The sequence below is a fragment of the Ammospiza caudacuta genome, chromosome Z (assembly GCF_027887145.1).
Source record: "Ammospiza caudacuta isolate bAmmCau1 chromosome Z, bAmmCau1.pri, whole genome shotgun sequence".
NCBI classification, from domain to species: Eukaryota; Metazoa; Chordata; class Aves; order Passeriformes; family Passerellidae; genus Ammospiza; species Ammospiza caudacuta.
In genome coordinates, this window is record NC_080632.1 from 56,386,256 (window position 1) to 56,414,010 (window position 27,755).

Genomic DNA, 27,755 nt, shown 5'->3' on the forward strand with positions numbered 1-27,755 from the left:
TCCTGTTTTATGATCGGACTATTCCATCTTACTTCAATTAAGTTTCATACTAGACTTTTAAAATTAGACTGCAAATTTCAGTGTGACTTCTTTGGACAGCCACAATGGAATACTAAATGAATTAGAGAATAGCGCAGATTCAAAATATTTCAAGTTCTTCAATGCTGAATATGATCTTTTATATTTAGGCAATGGTGTACAAGAACTTTGGTACAAGTGTTGTAATAATGCTTATATTTTTACAGTTTTCTTTCAAAAGTCCCTGATTTGCTCATAATTTATGTGTGTACAGCAGATACCTTTTCTGAAGTCTTTTGTTGCAGGGCTTTAGTTAATGGTGGAGGCTTGTAGAAATACACTGCCATGATCACAAAGATGATTGTGACGATCTTGCAAGCAGCACCTGAATGAAAGAACAGGAGAGTTTTTATCACACTCACTTGCAGTAGCAGAGGCAGTGTTTCACTCATTTATAAAGCTTCATATGGTGAGTTACATACACCTTGTAAGACTGAAATTCACAGCCTTCATTTAAATGTACTCTACATGAATGACAAAGGGCAGATAAAGACAGTCATACAGCCGAATTCAGACCACTCACCTGCCTGCCAATTTTTGCTTTGCTCCTGTATTTCTTCACCCCATTCTAGCCTGAAGTGCAAATCTTTCTTATTTCTTGTTTCAGTACTGTAATTTGTTATATCAATATTCTCTTTTCCAGAAAGTAAAGCTTCCCACATAGAATATGTCTTAAGTATTCTCTGGTCAGATGTCTTAGAAGGCTATAGAAAGGTGTTTGCACAACTTGGAAGGCCAAGGAGAAGGGCAAAACCAGAGGGATTGTATTTGATCACAAATATGCCTTGAGATCCTTATCCTCAAGTTGTGACTGCTGCTTTTTCAGTTTCAGGATTAGACATCAGTACTTCAGCTCACACACTGTAAATATCACGGTTGCTAGAAGACAGGACATCAGCACTTAATCTCATGCAAGCTTAGCCTACACCCTCTCTCCCACTGGCATATATACCACACGTTTGAAGGGAACAAATTGTTAAACAAGTCAGGATTTTTTCTGAGAAGTGTTCAGACATATTTTCAAGAACTTTTTATATAAAGTTACAGAAAAGAACTGAGATACAAAAAGAGAAAGAAAGCTCCCCAGACCTTAACTGCCAACACGCAACCCAGATAATCACAGAATGATCTGAGTTGGAAGGGAATCTAAAGTCTGTCCAACTCTTGTGCTGGGGGCAGGCACACCTTCCACTAGATCAGATTGCTCAAGGCTCCATACCTTGAATACTTCCAGGCATGGGGCATCTATAACTTGTCTGTGAAACCTGTTCCAATGCCTGGCCACCCTCTCAGTGAACAGTTTCTTCCTAATATCTAACCAAAACCTACCCTCTGAGTTTCAGTCCACTACCCCTTGTTCCATCACTATTCTCTCTTATAGAGTCCTTCTCCATTTATCTTTCTTGTAGGCTCCCCTTCAGATACTGAAAGGCCTCAATAAGGTCAGCTTGGAGACTTCACTTTCCCAGGCTGAACCAACCCAATTCTCTCAGCCTTTTCTTTATAGGAGAGGTGCTCCATCCCTCTCATCATCTTCACATCCCTGTTCATGCTCACTGCCCTGAAGACAGACTGAAGTATGAGCCAGTCCCTTAAAAATCTAGTAAATAAGTATGACAATGAAGCAAGATCAAAGACCAAAACTATTTTGTGTAATTTTTAAAGGAGTTTTTAAAGTAATATTTAGGGTTTACTTACTGTGGTGTTTCTCCTTCCGCAATATTTTGCTGATCATTTATGAAAGTAAGTTAAAAAACACTGCTGCCAAAAATAAAAAGTGTAAGGTTTTATATCAAAATAATCCCCATCTAGCGGACAAGGTCAGTATATATATTACCTAGTATATGTATTTAATATAAAAGACTTACTTATGCCCATGAGCAAATAAGCCATTCTTTCATTGTCATATACCCAGCAAGCTCCTTTAGTTTCACATTCATCAATATCCCACAGAGTACAACTGTTGTCTATAGCAGCACCAAACAAAACTGGTCCAGGAATAGAACCTAAAAAACACAGCAACACATTAGAATGTTTGAGTAACTTGACATACTAGTTTTCATGAATACAGTGAAATGCTAAGCTGGTGGGGAAGATAAAATGGGAGAACCAGACACTAAATGTAACAATTTTAATCAAAGTCATAGGCTTCATATTACACAGTAAGTCTGCACCTAGCAATGCTCTCAGTTAACAGGTAGGATGCAGACAGTTAATTCATTATACACTTGGTTAAGCAAGAAATTTATTCAAAGACTTGAGCTTCTTAACTTCCTCTGTATTCACTGGAAAAAAAAATTAAAATCAATGGTGAAAAAACTAATCAAGAAATCAGGAATGTAACTGAAAGGAAAAAAGTTCCTTTATTCTGACCATACACACCACCCTGTTCCAAATTATGAGAACTAAAATATAATTATGTTAAATGTTCAGTTACACATTTCTCCCTATTCCTCATATGTAGCAAAGCTTCCAGTAAAAATTTCACCAAAAAAAAAGCACTGGTTAAAATTATTCTTGTACAGATTTTATTAACTCCATGTGATTTTTGTGTGTTATAATGCACAAGTGTATTGCATCCAAGTACAGCCAATTTTAGAATAAACACACCAGGTACATCACTGCATGTCTACCCAACTACCCAAGGCCTAAACTCTCCTAGAGCTAACCAAGTAGCTATGTCCCTCACTAGATCTTCAGCTTAAAACCCCTGTGCAATTCTTAAAGCCTACAGCAAAAAAAGGTCCCGGTAAGTAACTCTGGTACTGCCTTCTTCAGCCATAGTACAAGCAGTGCAAAAAGTTCTATCACTCCACAGTGAAGTCAGGAGTTCAAGATCTAGCATAAATATCTGAACTCCGAGTTAAGTCAATCAGAGGGACCCTTATACAACACTGATCACAGACTTCCAGCTTATTTCTACCTGTGGGGATGTTTGTTTTATTACACTTTATCAGCAGAATAACTTATATTAATCACAGTTTGAATACAGCAAGGCGGAAATCATTACTGCGAGTGTTAGATATGTAATCTAATCTAAAGGAGAGGGAATGGCTACAGTACTAAATATTGGCATGAAAGTCCAATCAGCAACTGTGTCTTGTCCCAGTCTTGAATTAAAGATACCATTTAAAAACTGTCTACTACTAAAACAAGAATTTCCATTATGCCTGAGAAAATTCAAATGCTTGTGGACCAGAAAATACATATGCTTACCCTTGTTTTACTTAAAAAGATTCATCTGTCCTACTGAAATGCTGGAGATGCTTAGATATGGAATTAAAGTATTATACTTCCCACATTATACTCTGTAAATAATTATGCACAATTATCTATCTTAAGAAATGCTGAAGTTAGTAAAAGACATTTTAAAGGAAGAAGAAGAGGAAAGGCTCCACATATTCATTTTTCTTTTAAACTTCTGGATTTCAGATGTTACATGAAACTGTTTTCTATTACATCAGTTCTTCTTATCTCAGTTTTCAGAATAGGCCTTCTTCTGGAAAAAATAGCACCAGGTGTGTTTTACTTGAAAGAATGGCAGTTACCTCTATTTGGCTTGTGCTTGTAAGAGTGAGAAAGGCTCAAGAGAGCATGAATGCCCTATTAACAATGAATTTGAATCCAGATGTAACCTTAAAAGTGTATTCCATAAGCCAATGACAGACTGCTTCAAGCGCCCCTGAAAGTTTTTTAAGGCATTATTTAAAGTTGAGAAAAAAAATGTCAAATAAGTAGATTACTCAATGTTTCAACAAGAAAGTCATACCCAGTATTCGCAGAAACAGTAACTTTACTCCAAGAGCAAATGAACGCTGTTTATCTGGTACACATCTGTAAACAAGATTTGCAGTTTAAGACAGAGTAAACAGTTTCTACTTCTCTGCTGTGTCCCTCAGTGAATATGCTTTCTCTATATACTCTTTTAACTTGTTAAATGCTGAAGGGTTTATAAATCCAGTGTGCAGAACAAGTAACCCAACTATTTAAAATGGTGTTTAGATAAAAGACTGAAAAAAACACCAGTAGCCCATCAAGAAATTTTAGATTTAACTAGTTTAACAAAATAGTATAAATAAAAAGGAAGCTTGCTATCAGCGTCCTGATATAAACATTTTTTCCATAGAATAACCAAGGAAATTAAAATAGTGTTAGGATGCAATCCAGAGCTACTATACATAAAGAAGTAAGTGTTGGATTCTATTATTTATAAAGGCAATTAAGAGAAGGAGAATGAGTTCCACATCATGCAGTAGATTTTTTCTAGCAGTAGAACACTGTCACGAATATATGAATTTATGTTTGAAATTGCACAAAAAAGGCTTACAGAAAAGACATTGGAATATACTGTAAAATTTACTGACATTTTAGCTATTTAAATTAGTCTTTGAAAATTAATCTACTTACAGTCCTTTTTTCATAAAAAACTGTTCCACTATTTCAGCTGAATTATATAAGGATTCAAATATCCAAATGTTACTGCTTAGAATTACTGAAATAAAACTATGTCAGCTCAAATTTGAAGATAATGCAGAACTTTATGCTATTCTGCCTCCACACTAATGACAAGCTGTTAATTCCAGATTTACACCAAACCTGGACACGAGGCTATTACAAAGCACTGTTGGTAGGATGTTACTGATTTCCTCAGCCTCTCGCCAAAGGGCATCTAGCCACATCCTCACAAAGCAACATGCTATTGCATCATGGTTATCTTTTCACTGGAAGTACTAGAACTACAAGTCAAACTTGTAGTTTGACTTCAACAAACACAAAAGAGCTCTGAATTCAGAATGAGAAGCACATTTTAAAAATAAAAACAAACAAAAACTATATTTCATGCATATAAGCTTCAGCAATTTGGAAGACGGCAAAACCACTGGTTAACTCACTATCACATTTTATACTAGTGACCACCATACATACAAAATCAGTATCATGGGAAATAGTCTACAGTTCTTGACAGACTACAATTTTTCAAGCTAGAACTCTGAATTGAGACAGGAATCCAAGGTAGAAAATAGAAGACTAATTGTTATTTTGTCCTTTTGCTGACACAATTTGAAATGCCCACACTATCAATAGGCTAGACAAATATTTTCTTGATCAAAGCACATTTATTCCTTTTTGCTTCAACTAAAACAGTCAAGAGTGCTCAAAATTCGTAAAATGGACTTTGCTGCATGCTAGAGAAATTTTTTAAAAATAATTTCAAAACTCATCTACTAACAAGAGTGAACAGTGGTATGACTATGCTCTATTTAAAGTACTGCTTGCTTACTACATAACCTTGTTAAAATACTGCATTGCAAAGCAAAAGAATTAAGTATTTCACTGACAGTAGTTTTCAAAACAATGTCACCTTTCTTGCAGACCAAAAAATGTACCTGAGAATGGCCACGGTTGTTGGAGTAGTAGCCATAAATGTAAAAACAACAGTAAAAAAGAAGAAGATCAGGAATAAAGGTAAAAGTTTGCATTTTGTTGGGCATTTCCCAGGAACAGCTTCATAGAGAAAGTCTTCTGAACCATTTCTTCTTTTTGATTTCCCAATACAGGAACAGTTGTGGTATGTCTACGAATAATTTATAAGACAAAATTTAGCTCCCAGAACGTCACAAAATGACACCTTTTGGTAAATTTTCATTACATTTGCATCACAGAAGACAAGAATAAACATTGACCTTACTATATGGGAAACAGTTAATTTCCTGATGAGCACATGAAAATAAGATTAATTTTTAAAACTGGCTCACCAGAATTTGACTGATCCACCTCACCTGAGCAAAAGGTATTTTTGGATTTTTGACCTAAAAAGACAGTGACAGCCTCCATTTTGTATGCTTTGTAAGCTTTTAGCTACACTCATAAAAAAGTTGCAGAGGTTAGAGGCAAACCATATGCAGAGAGGCAAGCACTACACTTCAGACTTTAACAGGAAAGAACAGAAGCAATATAGTACCACTTCTATATGCAGGTGAACAAATGGAATATGCTCTTTATCTAAACTCACAGAGTTTATTTTCAAAGAAAAATATAACATGTCAACAAAGTGGGAAATTTTGACTGCAAGAAGTAGTTACTCTCCTACATTTTCTTATGGATAATACCTTCTCTCATTTTCCAATATAAAAGTATAAAGGCCTTTCCTGGGTCAGCTTGCTTTTTGGATCTCTCTATACTGCTCCCACATCCCTTCTCAAGAGTCTATTGTACTAGAAGAGATAAGCATAGAAATCCCCTCAGTTCCAGGAAGGCTTGATAATAACCTAGGCACTTTCACAGCTTACCATTCCTGCATCAGGGGCTACTGAGATTCAAGTTTTCAAAACTCACGGAAGCAGGTTGTCATGTATATGTATACAATAAACACTGCATTTTGCTTAAAGATCTAGATAAGAACTGCAGGTTCTTCAGAACCTCAAGACAATTGCTGAGTTTTCCAATTGTCAATTCCATTTAAAGTACATTTAGATTTAACTTATTTTCAGCATTAGGAAGTCTGGTAGATGTACACTTGGAGAATGGCATCACACAAATGATAAACACTGTGGCTAACCAGTAAACCCTTACAACAAAAGAAGGCCCAGAGGTGGGAAAGACTGTTGTGCCCAGAAAACTCACAGAACAACGCAGGCTGTGAATGACCAGAAATGTTGCAAAGAAAGCTATATAGAAAACAAAGAGCTGTGCCACTTCAGTGAATCAAAAGAGATGTAAATGCTTCTGAGTTCATTAAGAGAGTGGAAACATTTTCCTAAGTTAGCCAGACCAGCATGAACATGGGGGGTGGTGAAGGGAAGGGAGTGTAGCTCCAACACACAGTATAAAAAGCTAGACAACTACCAGCAACATTTCAGAGAGTAATGGGCTTGACCTGGCTTCAACCCATGAATACCTTCCCAATAACTGGGGAGGCCCAGCACTGTGCAGTGAACATGTTAAGAGATCAGCAGTGGGAGTCACACTGGTACCGTAAATGAACTGTGTATTGTAATTGCTGGATTTTGTTAAATACAACCTATATTTGGTATTGTAGGAAGGACATCTTGAAATACAGTGCATTTTACAGGAAACCAGAACAAACCATATCAGCTATCTTCATTGCATAAAGTACCTTTTTCATGTTGTTTAAAAGATATGAGGCACAACCCGCAAAACAGGGAGAAAAGTACTGGACTTCATCACTGCCACAAACTGGGTAGTACACGGAGCGCAAACACCGGCAGTTTGCATTGCATGGTGCTGTTAAGTTATACAGAGTGCCTGTTCTGAAAAGCAGAAGTTAATAGGCTTTTAAAAAAGCAATTGGAAAACAGAAGATATGTAAACAAGTAAAGCAATATTTATAGCATAATAAATTTTAAAATACTCTATTCATGTTACTTATGCACTTAGTTGTTTAAAAATAAGCATAGTAGTTAGAGCTCTGGATTTTCCATTTATTATACACCTAGGGTTTTTTATGCTGTTATTCTATCCAAAGATTATTCCTCCAATTTCCACTTAAAAAAAGAGATTACAAAATTCTGCATCTCAGCCCAACTCTTATATCATCCTCCCCCTCCCACTTAGGTATTTGAATTTCTTCCATTTATAATTTCAAGAAAAAAATACAAGATTAAAACCAGTATTTGGAGTTGTTTATTCTACTGATCATACTCCAACATTCTTCCCCTTTTTTGATTTGAGTCCAGTTGCAAAGCCACCTTATTTTTACTATTTCTAACACTGCCATGGAGACATCTAAATTGTATGAGCACAAAGACAACTGTACACTTTAAATGCAGAGTGCAATGGCACCCTGAAGGACCTTAAAGATTTCCTCTGGCTGTTTAAGGAATAACTAATAACAGAGTTTACTTTAACTCTTGCACACTATATTTACTTTCAATTTACTTCTAATACAGGTAATCATACGGTTTTATTTGAAGTAGTCCCACTGTACTATTAGCATGAAAGATCACATTGGTTTGTGTGAGGACTGTCCTAAGGCATAACCAGAGAGAATAAAAACATCCTTTGATTTTCAAATTGTAGTTCATTAATAAGTAAAGAATTTTCACAGCTTAAAAGTTCAGTCAGCTAAAACCAAGTTCTGGCACTGCCACTAGAGTTTAAATATTGTACTGTAAAATTAAAGTTCCACATTAATTATCTAAAGGTATGTTTATTTGTGAGAATTTGAGATTACAAAAAAATACTAATAGAAGAAATAGTTTATGTAGGAATTAACTTACATACAGTCAGACTTCAAATGGAATATAAGGGACATCATAACTACATATAAAATCCATTTTGTTGTAATTCAGCAGAACTCCACTAAATTCATTTGTGCTTTAAGCCTAAGCAAACTAACTTCAATTCTTCTAAGTACAAAGAATGAACTACATTGCACCATAAGCAAATTCACTAATCAGATTTGTACATTCAGTGCCTTCCTAGCCTGAGAGGCATGCAAAGCCTAGAAATATTTAATCAATTTGGTGGCATTTGTCCTGTTTACATGTGCAGTGTCTCTTTCCCTGACCTCCAAAGAGGGAATGAACACTTAGTTATACCCAGTCAGAGAAAAATAAAACAAAAAAGATACTCCTGGCTTTTCTAAAAAATCTAGCTGATGAGACCATCAATTGCTCATTAAAAAACTCTATAGGAGTTTTTAATCAAGAGACCCAGAGACACGTGGAAATAAAGTACAGAACAGAACAGAAATAGTCACTGCATTTCTGTTCTTTCAAGTTTTAAGGGAAGCACTGGGCAATAGAATTTGGCAAAAGCAATTCCCTGAAGCGCCTGTTGGACAAAATTATGTTAGTTCTGCTGATAGCCTATTTAGTAATAAATAGTGTTACTAAAAGTAAGATGCTGTTTTCATTAACACAAACAAGTGATCCTGTACTCATATAATTCTGAGACAAAACCTGCAAAAGCTTCTCTCACCTTTCTGAGCTATTTTTCAATAAGAAGATAATGCTTGCCATGAAGGATTTCTTTAAATTCTCGACAAAAACCTACATCAAATTCTAAGTCAACTCTCAGAGTATTCTCACAACTTATTCATTCAGAAGCATTTGTTCAGTAGCATGAAGGCAAAGAACTTGGCTGTTCTTGTACAAGTTTACACATTTATTATTTTTTTAAATTTCTGCTTTAAAACAGCTACTGCTTTTAAAACATATTTTATTTCTGTATGGAAAACAGTTTAAGAACTGGCACTGTATTAATGCCACTAACTATTCTGATGCACACATCCAGTAAAGTATAAGCCAACCCGTAAAACTGCATAAGGTAGAAATGAGCCATTTCTTATAATGGATACCAAGAGAAGAGATGTATTTCAGGACTGGTTAACTTCCAACTTGGTTAACTTGCTGTAGCTAAGTAGCCTTTAGCAATAGTTAAGCTACATAACTGATAAAGTTACACAAAACTGTAAAATACAAGTTAGTGGTATTTAACTTAGGATGAAAATCAGTTCAGCTGTAACTTTTATCTGCTGCCTGTTACCATAGGACCTGATATAAAAATACAGGTAATTTCATATACCATTTTCTATACTGTATCTTAAGCATTTTATTGATGACTACAGATTCTTTCACTAAATATGTAACTATAACCTTTCTGTAGCCAAAACCTGAATTATGATTCACAGTTCTCAGTTGTCTAAGTCATCTGTCGCAAAGCCATATTTTAGTCATCCAATTTCAACACTGGCCTTTAAACATACTGTCAATTTATATAACAAGTTGTAAAGATGAAATCAGAATGCGTTATAACTTGGGCCTTTTTGGGCTTCAAGGTTTTTTATTTTCTTTCAGTCACCAGTGTATGGAACTTTGTTGATTCATTTTGCATACTTTTGCATACCAGTAAATTTCTACTTTCCACCAACTTGCATGGGCATTTGAGGCTACAAAACCAATTTCCTCCCCAACCCATTTCCTCTGTTTTCATGGTACACATCATGCTAATGTGTCAGCAAACTACACCACTCCTCTTCCCCATCTCATTTAGCTTCAAGTGTCTCTTTATGCACTGGAGAAGAACTATGAGATTATGCTTTGATACAAGATAGCAGTATCTAGCCTTTGCGTAAAATGGGGGATTTGGGAAAACAATAAAAAGGTATTGGTAAGTTATTTGTCAACTTACACAGCATACAACTGACACCTATGATTTTTTTAGATGGCATCTATCAGTTCCTAAGTACCAGACTACTTGAATTATCTTGCACAGCCCCATCTAGCTCTTTGACAGACCTTCAAACAGCTGCTGTTGCCTCTGTTAATTTATAATGGGATAACTGACCACTTGAGAGCAGACTTCTGGAATAGCTAGTTGCCTTCCTTCTGCTTTTAAATACTGCTGGTGTGTACTATTTGAAACTATGGCAATTGAATAAATATTAATATGAAAGCCAAGAGCGCATTAAAATATATTTACCCATTATATGTTTCATAGACACCTGCAAAAGGCTCATTCCCACATTTAGCAAATAAAAACACTGTGTTTAATATTAAGGCCACTGTACAGGTGACTATCATGAACTTGATTATGCTTTTCAAATCCATTTTGCGCCTGGAAACCAAGACACCACTTATGACTTGGCCTAGTGCTGCTCCTGGAATTAGTACAAGTCCTAGAGGAAAACAAGACAAGGAGCAGTTACATAAAAGTGCAAGACTTAACTGTGACACAATTTTATGCTAAGAAAAACAAACATCAAAACAGTTACCTGCAAAAAGCAGTCCATGTGATATTGCTTTCAAACCATACTACCAGAATCTAACTACATGAGCAATTTATTGTACTGTTACATCACCTTTAGCCTTTCCAGAGCTTTAACTGGAAAGTATAATTTATAGTCGCCCAAAACCCAACTTCAATACAGCCAAACTAGATGACTTAGGAGCACTATGGGGTGGGAATCTCTGAACACCAGTAGGTGTCTCCATGAAAACAGAAAATCCTGTTTCATTCTTTCAGTGGTTTTTTGACATGTCCATGTTCTTTCTTATACATCTGTTATGAACTTGTTAATAAAAGAACATAAACTCTGTTATACAAGAAACACAAGATGCAAGAAGACATCTACTGAAAGATTTAAAGAAGTCTAGATCAGTGGGTCAGATTTGCTGTCATAGTCTATATAGTCCACCATGATTTATCCTCTTTGCACTCCAGATAAATAACTGAGCATTTTTATATGGCTAATGTATAATACAACACAGAACTCAGTATAACTTACACCAACCTGAGACAGCTAACTTTACAAACAGTTCAGGTACAGTGACAAAACTGCCCAGGCCACAGACCTGGGAATTCCACAAACCACAGTCAATGACAGTTTAAACAGTTTCCACAATCATTGGTAATGCTTAGACTAATTAGTTCGGTTCAGGTACAGCCAGCTTTCAAAGTTACTGTAGGCATTTCTTTAAAGCTGTACATTTAATAGGCACTCTCAATATTTTCAACTCAAAGACATTCAATCAAGGTCTATGGACAAAAAATGCAACACAGCTTTTCACTTCACTCCTAGTCTTTGGTTAACAACTGAGCATATATTCCAATGTGTTTTTATGTAAAATTACAGATTATTTGTTTTGATGCAATGATACTATCTAATATTGCCCAGAGAAGTAATTTAGGAAGTCTTTCCCAAACACATTTCTGTTGGAAAAAGAGCAGCTCAACTACCATAGTTATAGTGCAGCACTCTACAGCTTAGCGAGACACTTTCTATGAATATTAAATCTGCATATTGCAAGCATCTGTTTGCATTATGTACATTTTTGACTTGATCTGGTTGCTATTCTTCAGAATTAATTATGTCAATAACGTGAGTCTACTGAGCACAGCTCTTCCATCTGATATTTTCTGTTCCTCCAATACTCAGTTTTTCATAGAAGCTCTCTCCTGTTCTACATATTACTTCTGCATATCAGATAAAAATAGGTGACAGTAACCCAACTACAGCAGAGCCAGTTATATAACAGACTTACTACATATTCTGATCAGTCATTTTATTGCAAACTCATTGTAATGTCAGTGTGGAATTAAAGAAGAGAAAGGCAAAATGAACTTCTTATTTGTGATAAGCACTGCTTTTTTTCCCTAGTTGCCCTTCATCTCGATTGTTTTAGTTGGGACTAAGATACTACTGCTCCTTCAGGCAATTTCAAATACAGGAAAATGAAATGTTTTTCACCAAGAATAAGAAAGGAATAAACTACTAGTAAACTAAAAGTTTCATCAGCACTGAAAATCCTCAGTCTACTCTGAATATGTAGAGTACTTAAGTAATACTAGAATATTTAAGGGCAGGCAAGAATGACAAAAGTACTGCTCTGATTACTGCATTCCACCTAAGTACATTCACAAACATCTCAAACAAAAAAGATCCCCATATAATCTTCCACCTCTAATGTTAATGAAGTGTTCAACACAATATATATATAAGATTTAAAATTAAAAAGCCATATTACCTCCAAGAGTTGCTGAAAAACTTGACGACTTTCCAAACTGATTTTCTATAAACTTAGGTAGGAATGTGGCAAATCCAGTGGCAACTAAAGCTTCTGAGGAGCTGGCTACTATTAGACTCATGAGCACTGGATTCCTCAAGAGTATCTGTGGGGAGAAATTATCATAACACTCTGGAAACGATTTGATTTTGGTACCAACTAAAGTCATTATATTTTAAAAGGAGATCCTCTGAAATGAACTTCAGTAATATGCCTTTCTAACAATCTCAGGCATCAACAAAATGAATGTGCATTAAGTTATCAGTAATATTGAAGTTTTCCCTTTCACAACACAATAAGCCATTTCTGTAGGCCTCTAACATCTGGAAAATAATTTCATTTCTCAGAATATATTCAGTTTTAGCAAATTTGAATTTTTTCTTACCAGGAGAGCCATAGGAAAGTCTTTAAAACTTTGTCCAATATCGTTGGTCTGAACCAGTACTTGACCTCCATCATCATGAGTTTCAGGGATTTTTTCAGCCTGAATTTTTGCAGTTCCTACAAATAGTCATATTTATCAACAATGAAAACACTGAATACCTGCACTCTTAGACAATGTGAACCACAAAAACTTTTGTTTCCTTTAGTTGGGAAAGTGCTTTCAGATATTACAGGTCTTCTTGCCTGTTTTATTGGCACAGATTTTTAAAGAGATCAATACTGTATTGTTGAACAAAGATGTTTGTTGAAAGCATTGTACTTTCATTGGATGTTGGAAGGTCTTGGCTGCAAGAAGATATTATCAGGGACATCCTAAAAACTTCAGAGTATGCTGAAGCCCCTTTTTTTTCTAAATCATCCTCACATTCTCCATTTCCTACTTTATTTTTTCTTTTTCTCCTCCATCATTTTTCTCCTTCAATATTACCATAGTAAGTCCCTGTGGATGCTCATGGAATTTCTTCACTGTTCTTGCTGGGTAACACAGAAGCTTTAAATACAGTCTTGGGTGCTTAGCTACAAGCACCTTTCAAACTTTGACCACCAGTCTCCACACTTAGGTATTTGTTTCCAGTCCAGTCCATCATTACAGAGAATCACAGAATCATGGGCTGATTTGAAAGGGGACCTTGAAGATCATCTATTCCCAAACCCCTGGCCATGGACAAGACCACCATACATGAGATCCTCCCTCTAGCTGATTCACCTTGTTTTAAAGGCTGCATATTGGAGGGGGAAACAAAAAAAAAAAAAAACCAAAAACAAACAAACAAACAAAAACCAAAAAAACCCAAACAAAAAAAAAAAAAAAAAAACCAAAAAAACAAAAAAAAAAACCAAAAAAAAAAACCAAAAAACCAAACAAACAAATTTGTCCTCAGATTTTAGTCAAAGACAGTTAACTGAGAAACAAAATCAAACAGGAAACATTCGGTTCAGTACTCTATAACCCAAAAATATGAACAAATGTCTCTTTCAAAGTAGCCAAGCATTGCTAAACCTTTACCTGGTAGGTGCTTTGGAAAGCATGAAAAAGGTATTATAAGAAGCCAAACTGGAAAAAAGCATGCAAGAAATCCTATCCACCATGCTCCAAGCCAACGTGGGTCATCTTGATCCATCTTTGTACTGGAAAAGTAATTCAGAAAAAGCATTGGAAATATTAAAAAGAAATTGGAATATTTCTTTTTAATACATTTCAAAACAAAGCCTTTTAATATTGCTATTTTCCTTAGTTTTATATTAAATTTATTGTTTGCTTGTTTAAACCACCTTCACTGGGCAATTATAAAAATACTGAATTCTACCAAATGTAGCCTTCAACTCATTAGTTAATGTCATTCCAATTTAAAGACTATTCTATGGCCCTGATTTCAAGATTCTGAGGCATTATGAAGATACTGGGAATGCTGGATTTAGAAAGATTCCTCAATCAATGACTTATACCAAAACCAATTCAGAAGTTCAGAATGCCATTGCATCAATCTGAAGGCTCTAAAACACAGGAAACAAAAGTGTAAATGAAGCTGCTGGTTTAACTATTAGTACAATTTATAACACTTCTTTAAAAAATGGACTATTATTCAACACAAAGATTTTCTAGCAAGCTCTTCTCTAGGAGTTAAGAATCCTAATCCTAATACTCCAGCTCAAGGAAACAGTTCCACAAGACATCAGTAGATGGAGGTTTAACCCCGAATATACAACTAAGCAAAAGGAAAAGCATTTTTTGCTACTGAGGTTTAGAATAGCTAATATTTAAATGCTAGAACTAACTATTTGCACTACAGAGAAACTTCCACACACAATGGAGTCACTACTCACTCTAGGAAGTAACTCACTAACATGAAGCCTTTTCAAGTGCAACTTGTTTCCAAGTTAATGAAGTTTTTGAAAACACAGTATTTTCTGAAAAATTTTCTCCTCACAGGAAGAAAAGCTGAATATTTTAGTAAAAAATATTAGAAAAAGAAAATAGGAAGCAATAAACTAAGTTGTATCTTGCCTTTTTGGGATCTGGATATCAATATAAACTTGAAGCAGCTGCCCTCCTAAGACATAGCCAATAGCAGGACCCAGCAGAGACATGGCATAGCCAACTCCTAGAAGAGAAAATACATCAAGTTCATGATAACTTCTTTATTTTTTTAAGCTTTCTTTTAGTAACATTTTTAAGTCAACTTCAGACCAAAGGGTTTCTGTAAGTCAATCTGTTCTTTTACTGTCACTACAGTTGTAGCACCTAGAAGACAAAATCTATAATTAACCCTCTACAAAGAAATTTGCAGCTCTCAAAAGCTTCAGGTTCAGCAAAAGGCTGATTGCACCTTTAAGCATTATTAGATTGCTTTTTTCCCCATTTTGTGCCTACATTTAAAAAATAACTAGTGAAAAAAATAGTGAAATTATGAACATTGGTTGTTAACTGTATTAACTATAATCTTTAAGAGCTTTCTTATTTCTATTTTTCAATCTTAAGTTGTTTTCTAGATTTTCTAAAACAAGAAGACAGTTACATCAAAGTGTGTGACTAGAGTAATATCTGCCTTAAAATACAAAGCCAAGGCTCTTAACAGCTCCTGGCAGTTTTAAAGAAAAAAACTCAAACAAGCAACAAAAACAAACACCCTAACCCCCTCCCTCTAAAAAAGAAATCACTAACCTGCAAAGCTGCAGGTGTAACCATACCCTACAAAAGAGTATAAGACTTTTTTGATGTCACAATAGCATTCCTGGCCTATCAGACAAATTTCTGGCAGGCAGTTTAGCACTCACTGACAGCAGGAACACTGTCTCTGCAAATTAAGGTTTCCAATTAATAGCAACTAGATCCATCTTTAATTAGTAAACATGCATTCCTATAATTTCCCCAGGTTGAATAATCTGGATTTCTCATTTGTTTCTGAAGTGCATGGATCACAAGCACTTAATTTTCCTCTAGTTAGTAAGAGGAAATGATGGGGGAGTCAGGAGGGTGACAGGGGTGCAGGAGGATAAAGCAATGCAGAATGTGACAGTCAGGTAAGTAAAATTAAATACTGAGTAGATATGTCCCAGGTTTTCCTATATTTCAGAAACAGTGACATAGTCACAGGAACTTTCTAAGTTAAGTTCATATTCATCCCAGAGAACTTCAAACTGAGCTTAGAAAGTGCCTATTTTCTCCCACACACTCAATTTAAATACATTTGGAATTGTTTAGCTTTAGTTGTAGATGTACCAGTCCTCATGAACCTGCACCCAATATAGAGGATAAAGAAAATACAAACTTGTAAGTTGCAGGCTTACAGCAAAAGGTGCTGGCAGCTATTTACGGACCATTTCAGGGGTGGGTTCTGGGATTATTTTGGTTTTGTTTTGTGGGTTTTTTTGGGGCTTTGTTATTTTTTCTGCACTGCATAAGCCTTCTTGTAAAAGGTAAAGCAACACAATATACTTAAATACTTAACACATTGCATGAAGCAAGGAAAATAATCAAGGCTTAGTTACCTACCCACTCGCATTCCAGTTTTGTTATATTAGGCAGAATACACTGCTCTTCTGAAGTCAACTCAGTTGCCTGAAGACTGTGCATGAATTAGTTTTTTGTATTGATCTTTTTCTAAAAGTATAAACACTGACACCATTCTCCTGAGTTTTCATGTCACTTCTTGTTTCCCCATTTATGCAGATAACCCTAATTCTGCTCTATTTATTTCACTGGATTCAGGGGAGGAAGAAAAAATGCAATATCATCCCTCTCAAAATAAAGAAACAGCAAAAACAAAACTTGTCTTTTTCATCTCAGAGTTGTCATAGGCACCTATCCTGTTTGTTGGCATCAAATGAAGTAACTTGCCTGGGAAAACTGTGAAAAATTTGCATGCAAACAGATAATTATTTCAATTTTGCCCCTTAAAATATTGTTCTAGTCTGAATACAGTCCTGGAACCTGAGATGTTTTGACTTCCTCCTGCAAGTAAGAAGTATAGATAATATGTTTTGAACCAGCTTACATATGAGGTAGGGGAAATAAATATCTTCATACCCATAGAAAACACACTTAGACCGCAATGAACTTGGCAATAAAATGGCATATAACCTAGAGAATGGTGACTGAAAAAGATTAAAAACCTTTGCTAAGTATTACTACTCCTTAGCTTTTAAACACTCCCAGTGAGGCAATCTCTGTACTTCCAGCCAAGTGCCAAATTTGTATGTGGTTAGAGAACGGGATTGATCAGATGAGACACACCAGTGTTTATGCACTGAGTGGATATGCACTGAGTGGACAGCCTACTATGAGAAGGTAAGTAAATTAAATTATTAAAGGATATAATATGAGCTAGCTACTGACCTGACTGATACTTTTTAGTCACAGGTGTTGAAAAATACTGTGTAAGTTTTTTGCTACAACTTATTCTGTCATTTACAGACAAGCTACATGAACCATTTAACAATTTTCAGTTACTGACATGAAAAGGTAACACAAGGGTGCTCAAAGAAGCTTTACCATGCTCTACAAAATGAAAATTGATAAGACTTGGTACTTAGAGCAGATTAGTATCTAAATTGCATTGTAACTGATGCAGAAATACTTCATGCACATAAGTAATAATCATAAAATTTTTAAATTAGACGAATTCATAAAAATACTTAAAATGCATTGCAGTCTATAATCTATGCAGACAGTGTTCTATAAACAGTTTTAAATTTACCTATGTAAAGGGAAGACTTGTGTTTTGGGACACTATCATCAATAAAAGATGTCCCCAAAGTATACAGAGGAGTTCCTCCAACTCCCAGCAGCAGCTGTCCAAGGATGAAGATGTACAGATGGTTGCGAAGTGGAGAGCTTGTGCTGGCACTGCAAGTGGCATTAGCAAAGGTGGTTTCTGCAGTTTGACATGTGTCTGAAAAACAGAGACAGCAAGACTTTACAACTCTGTTACCTAACTCACAGTCCAACTTGAGGAATAATCTGTACTAAAAGCTAAACTACAATGAATGCTGTTATGCCAGGCTCCTATTTTAATTTTCACACCTGTTAATATATCCAATATTGCAGTGCCAAGCCTTCTGTGATATCATATCCCCCAAAAGATTTATTAGCAGGGCTTGGGGTTTTTTTCCTCTCTATGAAGAAACAGGATTGAAATAGCCTTATGAATACGCTTTGGCAACAGGAATCAAATGGCCCTATAAATATGCTTTGGCTTACTGAAAGTATTATTGACCAGAAATTATTGTATGAAAAAAACCAAACAACCAACCACCTGTCAAATGGTCATTCCAAAGGTTATGAGTACTCCCATGTAACAGACACTTCACTGTGTGCCTGCACCTTATAACAGTTCTGAGGAGAACTAACAACTCCCACTCTTAGGTGACAGAGCAGCCTGCACAACCTGAGGAAATCTGCCTGACAGAAAGTGAAGTCATTAGCCAAGATAATCCTTCCTTTACATTCAGTCTTTTTAAAGTGTTCACCTATGAAAACCTTAAAAACCTACACCACTCTCTCTCAGAACACACACTGCTATCCCTCTAAAAGGAGAAGTTAACGTAAAACCTCTGCATTTATGCACACACACAAAAAGAAAGCAGTGGTACAGCAGCGTAAGGCTGTGTCTGCTGGTGTAATATTTGGCACTACAAGGAGGGAAGAGAAAAGAGGAACTGAAAACAGGTAGTACCGTGTTGTCCTCTCCTTTCTCTTGCTGTCATTGCACTCTTGGTAGCAGAATACCAAGAGACAAGATGTAGGAGAAACATTTCCATGGTTCTCCTCATAAGAGCATAAAACCCTAAGAAGGAGGATAAACCCATTCATTTGGTAGTAATGAGCCCCACTAAACAAATATATGAAAATGTCATCCAGATCAGATAAGTAGACTGATTAATTCACACTATTTCACTACAAAATTATTACAGCCTTTATTTTTCTTAGATCCTTTTACATCTGAGAATACTTTTTACTTACACATAGAAGAGCCAAGATCAATCCACACTATGGTCTCACAAAACAAAGCTTAAGAAAGTGCTAGCCATGCACCAGGTATTTAAAGAAAACTTATCTAAATCATTACTTCCTCTAGCAGACATAGGCGATACAGTGCCATTGCACAGAAACAGGCCAACATGTGGGATAAGAAAACCTCACATCAAAAGGAAGAGTCTTTAAAGTTTTCATTCCTTTCAACTTAGGAACTATCCTGAGTACGCTTGTCCCAATGTTTGACTGTCTTCACAATGAAGTTATTTTCCTTGTGTCAAGTGAGAAACTAGGATTCTCATTTGCTGCCACAGACATACTGAAACATGTTTAATTTTTAAAATAAAATCCGAGACTGAAGTTTAAAGGTACACTGCTTATAATATTTGTGGTTCTCACAGTCCTCCGTGCTAATTAATCAAATTACATTGATTCTGTTAAGGCAGCAGGGGGAGCCCTTGACTGCACATACCACAGCCAGCTGAGGCACCAGCAGCCCACGCAACCTGGAAATTTACCAGAACAAACAGCTGGTTGTACCTGGGTTACAAATTTGAGTCTAAAACCTTTCTGGAAAATAGAAAACACATTTTACGGCGTCTTAAAAAAACGCAAAACCCCAACAAACCAAAAAAACCAACTCCGCCGCTCCACCCCCTCCCTCCAAAAAAACACAATTCCAAAGAAACAAAACCCAACCCCAAACAATAATAGGCAGACAATTGATTAGCAGATCTTTCAATATGAAATGGATTAGACTATTTCTAGGAAGTAGTATTATGATAAATAAATTGGCCTTATAAGGCCTGTTCAGAAAAAATTCAGTGGTAGATTTTAATACAAGCATAAAATACAAGCTTAATTAAAAAAAAAAAATTAGGATCTCTATAAGCAACTCGCACAAATAACTAAAAGGAACACTTTTGAGGTGTGGTGCTATTAAATCCTGCAACTAATTGTATAGCTAAAATGTTTCATCAACCTCAGAACTAGTTAAACCAGACAACACATAAACCTGTGCTGTGGTTTACTTGACAGTTAAGAGATGCTGTTGCACTGCACCTGAAGATTTATTTTGACTGCCCCAGTGCTGACATTCCCTGCACTCTCAGTCATTTATTTTTGATAGTGTTTTGTTTAAGTCAGCTTAAGATCTGGAATGTGTTCACCACCAGCACAGCATAGGCACCTGCATTACAACAGTCAAAACAGCAGGCAAGCTGTCACCTGACAGTGCTATGGTGAAGAAACACATGCCAATTCAAAAATTCCCCACTCCTTTTAGGTTTCAAAACTCCATGGGGAACATGTACCTAATAAAGCTATCAATATATACAGCCATCTTCAATGATGGATGTTGGATAAAACAGTAACATGCTCCTTGGAATTTCAACTAAAATTGTTTGAAAGGGGGAAAATCAGTTGGAATAACTGGTAATGTACTCTCTCACACTGTCAATATCTTGTTCCAAATGAAAAAAAAAATCAAACTTTTATGTATTATGTATTAAATTCAGCTTCCCCTTCATCAAAGTGCAGTAGAAAGGTGAATACTGAAACCAAAATTACAGGGCAATGGGACTGTAACAGAGCCAGGACCCTTTTGTCCTTCTCCCAAGAGCTAACAAGTGATTATCTGCTCATAGCCCCCAAAACAGTAAAGATGTTTTCTTCTGACCTTGTTCGGTTAACTTCCATTTCAGATCCTCATTAATTAGATAGGAAAAAATAGCTTGCCCAACTTTTTAGACTAACAAGTAGACAGCTCATAGAAGGGGACAAAATGATTACTACTGAAGATATCAATTTGAGGATCAACAACCTTTCATCATGTTTCTTCATAGCTACTGATTTTTTTTTAGTGAGCACTCTAATATGTTTAGTCATTGAAGGCATAATTTTGATTAAAGACTGCAATAACAAGACAATCCTAAAAGATTAAGTCATCCTGCTTTAAACATATCTAAACATTTCTGTATTATAGGTGTGCCACTAAATTGAAATACAAATAGTTGGCATTAATCACACTGTGCTAAGTCTTGTTTTGTGAACAAAGTTTAAGAACTGAGGGATAACTACACCCATGACTTAAGTACTGCTTTGTTCAGTACAGTTCAGTACTGCTTGTTCCCTCTCTATTTCAAGTAAATCCTTAAGTTAAAATCAACATCTTTTAAAAGAACTTAGAAAAACTTGTTAATGAATTAATCAACATGCCTTTAATAGTTCAAAACCACAAAGAAATGCAAGCACTAGTCACCGTCAGGTACGATGGCAAGATTAATAGCTTTAACATTTCCTCTACCTTGCTAACCCAGCTTGATTCCATCTCCTAAGAGATGCCACATCATTTTTTTCTTTAGTGAATTTTAATTGCATTCATCAAGGCAAGAAAAAAAAGCATTTTATTCAAATGTTGCTTAATAGCAAGAACCGATATTGACACTCATATTCCTTCTGGAAAAATAAAGTTCACTGTGCAGAGAGGCAGCTCTTGAACTTCCAGATTTCAAAGAATCAATTTTCAGTTACAGATAGCACCCTGTTTTAGGACATTGAGAGAGATTAACTATGTTGTAAGGAGTTGAAAATAAGGAGTTGCACCAAGTTAATGCAGAGATTTAAATTTTTTAGTTTAACTTTCAAAACAACTGTAAGCTTACCTTCAATTTTACTTCCATACTGGTATTTTCCACTGCTGAAGTGTGGTAAGGAAAATACAAGTGAGCCCAGTCCTAACATAAATGCTGAGAAAGCAAGCCATCGTGGTTTGTGCCCTCTTTCTCCCAAGTAAGATACAAACAGTGACAGTAAACAAAAAGCAATATCATAGCTTGCAGAGATTAAACCAGTGAGGGAACTGTTCAACTCGTAACGCTTCTCAATTGTTGAAATACTAATGTTAATCAGGCCATTTACCACAATACCTACAAAAATAAAAAAATGAGATAATTAGTCAAAGATACTTTAACTCAATAGAGTTGCAGAGCTAACTTTATATATATTTATACAAGGCTGCTTTATAAGGTATTTACTAGCTATAAGATACAGGTACATAGTAGGTAATACAGTGCCAAATTAGCCAGTCAAATTGTACAGGACCTATGTATTTGTCTGAAGCACAGCTTTCAAACAGAATGCTTTACGGTGTCACAAGACACTTTAAAAATTAAAGGTATTTTAGTCAAAGTTATAACTTGCATTAGAATACATGCTATGGCTGAAGCAAGTTCAGGACATAGTTTTCTACTTACTGCAAACACCCAACTTCCCTGCCACCACAAAGGGAAGATAAAAGAAGGTGAACAAACATGAATCCTCCATAATATAAAAAAGTGTAAAGCTATTCAATAATTCTTTGCAACTGTGTCAGAGCAACTGAGGTGATTTACTTCAACTAAGCAAAGAAGGTTTGCCCCTTGAATCTGTAACTTCCCTGAAGTTACAAAACAACCTGGAAAGAAATCACTGCACAAGCTGCCCTACCAAAGCACAGATGAACTGCAAAAAATTTAACCAAAAGTACAACTAAGCTTTTGCACACAATTGCCAGTGCATGCTTAAACACTCTCTGTCCATTTTTACACAAGCACTGTTTGTAGACTAACTTAAATCTTCTACACTGCTTCACATTGTGTTTCTGTGAAAAAGACTAGGTAGTTAAACTTTGGTAAGTTTGATTTCAGCAATTCCAAAATAGGATTCAGTTACAAGATAAACAGTTGTAACTATAACACTGTCAGATAACTTTATTATAGTCTAATTAAATTGTATCTATAATAAAAGAGATACCTGAAAAAATAGTTGTGAAGTCTTAGAGTCAGAAGTACAAACATGTTTGAGTTCTGTAACCTTACAGATGACTGATGAGGATCTTCCCTGATACAGGCCCTTCAGTTACTTAAAAATTAAAACATGCTTTTCTATTGTCTATCTAAGAAAAGAATATAAGACTAGTGACAGAAATGTGTTTAAGTTAGTTTTCAACAAGCTTTGCACCATCCATAAGTACAACTACTTGAGCTAAGTTTCAACATTTCATTAGAGCACTTTAATTTATTTAAAAAATTACTCCAAATAAACCAGCCATTTTCTAATAGCCAAACGTCAGCTTTCTATATGGAAACAACTCTTCGCAAAATCTTATTTCCAATACCCTACTATGGCCTCTTTATTAAGGCTGACAATTTCACCTGTTAGTTTAGTCATCACACTTAAATTCATTTGGGATTGACACAACTATACAGGTGTCCTTCCAGTGCCATTAGTTATACATTAAGTAACTTTATTTTCCTCTTAAGAAGCATTAACCAAATAACAATACCAGCATGAAGGAATGAACAAACAAGTTTTTCCCACCTGCCAGAACTTCAACACTTACTAAGGCTTTAAAACACTTGAGTGAAGGTGTGCTACACAGCAAGTGGATTACAGAGCTAGAAGGCATTGTCTTTTACAGGTATTTTAAGTTACTACCTTTAATTTACATTCTAAAACTCATAAAGCCTTCCATTTAATTATACTGGATAATTAGACTTCATCTGTAAAATCGCAGATGTGATGAATGGCAGCATAACTTCTCCAATTACATCATCCAATGATTAATCACTAAAGTCTCTTCAAGAAAGACAGAATCTGACTGATAGTAGTTTGATCAGAAAACCAAATTCTGTAAGGACATCCCAACACTTAAAACTGTAGTATAGAAATTACCAACCAAAACCTTGTTGTCCTGCCTCATCTGTTAGGGATTTAGGTAGAGTGTGTACTGACACAAAATCCAGATTAATTATACACCAACTTTATTTGCTATCACAAAACACAAGAGTATTCTTTTTCTTCATCCATTCAACAAAAAACACGTGTTTTGCAGTTGTCGTAAGAATGGTGGCTTTAACAACACATAAAAGTAACAATTAAAAATGCCTTGGTAAAAGCACCAGGTCTAATCAGCCTATAAAATCTTACTGATATACAAAGATTTTAGATATATTAGACTGGACAGTCTTAAACTGTGGTTCAGTTTTTTTATTTACTAAAAATCATTAATGACATGAGAAATAAACAGTCCTTCTTGTACTCAAAATAGTGAGATAATCTCTGCCTTGTTTTCTACTACAGCTATGAACTGCAGCATATCCAGTTAATGTATTACTAGATGCAATCATACATTTTGGCAACTCTAAGTGCCATAGAGAAAGCAGGTATTAGTAATGTAAAAAAATTCTAGGCAAACAAGTGTTTTGTGCTCTGGAAATACAAGTTTCACATGTACTTGAAACAGAAATGGCCAGAAATTAGAGTTAAGTTCCACCTCAAATCTTCTGAGAAGCTGCAATACAGCATATCAGGTGCTAATGACAACAATCTATTTTTGAGAGCAGCTAGAAAATAAGCTGACAAATACATGCTTTCAGTTAGATTCACAACATACCAGGTCACTACAGATAATCATCCACTATGTTCTCTCATTTAGAAAGACTAGGACAACAACTTACATTCAGCAAAAGTGTGTTATGGATTACTTCATTAACCTTCAATGCATTAGGAAACAATCTTTTCTAGAGGCACATTAGGCAAGTTTAATAGATACATCTTATCTTCCTCAGTGATGGTTTCTGTAATTTGGAGGGTAGACCCAAACTAGAGTACAGTGTTAGGTCACATAACTTCAAAATCCTAGGTGTGTTTTGTGTGCTTTTATCTAAACTCTGAAGCTGCAAGACCTGAATATTTTCACAAAGTTTCACACACAAGCGTGAATTTCTTATCGATGAACCTAGTTTTACACATCTCAAAAAAAATTGCAGCTAGTCTTCAGCACCCAGTTTCCTTTATGTTTCAAGCAAAGGAAAGATTCTTGTCAGAAAATCCAGGTAACACATCAGGAATGTCACAAGATCTGTAATAGCCATGCCTACACCTGCTTCCAAAACAAAAATTATTCAGTTTCTATCCTTTAAGGCCTTAAACCTGAACTACATTCATTAGGTGCCTGGCGTACATATAGCATTAAATAACCAAAGCAATATTTAGACAAGTGGCACAAGCAACACAAATAACCTCCTAAGGGGACAGAGATTCTTATAATACAAGTTGTTTTTACAGTTGGAAACCTATCCAGTCTACAACCAAGATTTTTAAGTATGCTGAGTTTGTTATTCAGCTCAACCATCAGATCAGAACAGAAGGACTGATTTTAAGAAATTCAGACACATTAGAAATAATCAAGACACTATATTTAGTTTTAACAATCTTTCCAGCGTCATATTAAGGCATTTTTAATTGCCCATCCCTATTCTTATGCCACCCAAAAAAATTTATATGTGTATCCTAAAAGTATTTTACTACTCAGCTACTATTGAAAGCTATGATGTAAAAAGTTTTTCCACAGACACACCCCACCCCCACCTCTTTGTGTTTATAGAGAAAACAAATTTGGCAGGACAACTGCAACAGGAATAATCTCCTGACCCCACCAGCCATAGCATGACTTTCCAAAGTCAAGCAAGAAACAACAGGCTTATCCCAAAACTTTCTAAATACTTCTTTTCTAAAACTAAACCTATATGCTAAGACAAGATCAGAATCTGAAGGGGATTAAACCAGAAAAAGTTCTCAGAAACACATACTAAGGCACTACTTCATGCAAGGAATCTCCAAGCATTACAAGGAGCGTTGTAATCTTCTAGGTTTTAAGCAGAGTCTCCAATTCTCTTCTCCTCATACCATTCCAGCTGCCTCAGTGTGGTTCCCCATGGAATGGAGCCATCCAAATAATGCATTTCTTTGGTACAGGCTGCTCTCTCCTCTAACATCAAATATCCAAATATTCCCCTCCATGCCTCTGTAGAAATCCCTTTATGAGTAACAACAAGGAGCTTCAAAGCAAATTGTCCAGGAAATACCCTTTTCTTTCCTAGCTAGTCAAATAAAGTTGAAAGGTTATGAATATAGACCCAGTCGTTCCCTTTGGCAGACATGCATCCAAGTTCCACAAATCTCATTTTCTAATTTTTTTTACAGTAATTCTTCTCCTCCCCTCAGTGAGCATTTCTACTTTCTAAGTCTAAGGCTTGCTAAGGCCCTAACCAATCATTACAGGAAAACAAAACTATGGACAAGAATCTCTGAAGCTGAAAAACAGGAATTTAGGCCAAGCTAAACTTCAGGTTACTTCCAAGGTCAACTTAAATCATTAGTTAAGTTTTAAGAAGATGGCTGCACTGTGATTCACAGAACAAAATCACATTTTTTTGCTGTTTTCAAATTTACCCAAAGTCCTACACAACCAGGCCAGGATTCAACTCAATTAGCAAGCAGGTAAGAAAGTAGTGGGGTGCTACAATTTTATATTGGTGTTTTAATCCCTAGATTTTAAGCCTCTGCCTGTGTGTGCACATGAAGAGCTATTTTCCTGTGGGCAGTGGGGATGCAGCACTGACAAGTGCGCGAAGCAAAGAGCCTGGACTTCGTGGTCAATAAAGTACGTGCGAAAAGAGGAAAAGGACAAACGGAATGAAGTACAAGGAATACTGTGGAACGTCCCCATCCTGGGCACAGAAGAAGGTATACTTTCGTCCCTTAGTCAAACCATTACCGTCACTGTTCAGCCACAGCACTAGACGAACCCACCACCCATCACCAGACCTTCGCCGCCCTCCCCAGCCCAGGCTCCCGCCCGGCTCCCCCAGCTCCGGGAAGGGGAACAGCATGTGCCCTGGGCAGCAGGGACAGGTTACCTTGGAAGACGGCCAACAGGCTATAAGCAGCCAAGTACCCCTTGGCATTGTTGCAGAACTGCAGAGCTCTGGGGGCGCAGGGACCCCACCCGCAGGCCCCCTCCTCGGGGTAAGGGCCGGGCCCGGCGGGGGCCGCGGCGCCAGCGCCTGCCCCGGCGGGGCCCGCGTGGTACTGCTGGCCGAAGTCGGAGGAGGGTGTGTCGAACGCCGCGTTCTCGATACCACCGCCCTTCATGGCGCCCAAAAAAGCTGTTGCCAGCCACGGTTGCAACCGGCACCCGAGCCCAACGCTCTGCTAAATACCCCGACGGCGGCCCAGCTCCGCCGTGCATGTGGCGGTGCTTCCGCCGCCCCTCCCCGGCCCGCCTCGCTCCTGCCCCCACTCCTGCCCCGCGGCCGGCCCTGCAGAGACTTCTCCCCGCACCGCGGCCTCGTAACATCTACAGCTTTGAGAGATTTACTGAACGTGGGCAGGTGGACAAGCATGTAGATGTTCTCCAACAACATTCTTCTGAGGGGAAAAAGAAGTAATAGTAATGTTATGAACAAAAATTCGGTTAATATTTTTTTGTGAGAAAAGGTTACAAAAAGGCAGCCAGATCACTGTCGCTGCCGAAGTTCTGCGTGTTTTGTTATTGTAATCACGGGTCGTTGTCGTTGATGGTTGTTTTTGTATTAGTAAAAGCCCTGGCTGGGGCGAGTTAATGGCCCTTCTCCTGAGACTGTAACGGGTGGGGACCTTCCCGAGGCTAAGTTGTACCTTTCTCATAGTGAAGACACCTGAGAAGGTAGGGGGGGGTTATGCAAAGTGACTCCAAGACCACAATGCAGCATGGGTCCCCCACTGCACGGAGAAAACCCCAAAAACGACGAGCCAAATAAGAGTTGAGAGACTGGAGTGATGTCTGAATGTGAGGAGCAGGGCGCTGGGCCTGCAGAGATGCGGGAAACCTTCGTCGTTCCTCACCCTGTTCTCGAGATCCCCCG

At 36.7% G+C, this 27,755-nt stretch overlaps 1 protein-coding gene across 1 annotated transcript; it reads right to left on the minus strand.

The window, feature by feature from the left end:
- Positions 1–278: 278 nt before the first annotated feature.
- Positions 279–27,003, minus strand: LOC131571464 (solute carrier organic anion transporter family member 4C1-like). Its single transcript, XM_058824185.1, has 13 exons — positions 26,769–27,003; positions 21,690–21,953; positions 17,750–17,944; positions 15,058–15,154; positions 14,059–14,180; positions 12,994–13,109; positions 12,570–12,714; positions 10,525–10,720; positions 7,196–7,349; positions 5,466–5,653; positions 3,848–3,912; positions 1,947–2,084; positions 279–403 (listed from the first exon to the last, which is right to left on the minus strand). The coding sequence occupies exons 1-13, from the start codon at positions 27,001–27,003 to the stop codon at positions 279–281; spliced, it is 2,040 nt and encodes a 679-aa protein (XP_058680168.1).
- Positions 27,004–27,755: the final 752 nt, after the last annotated feature.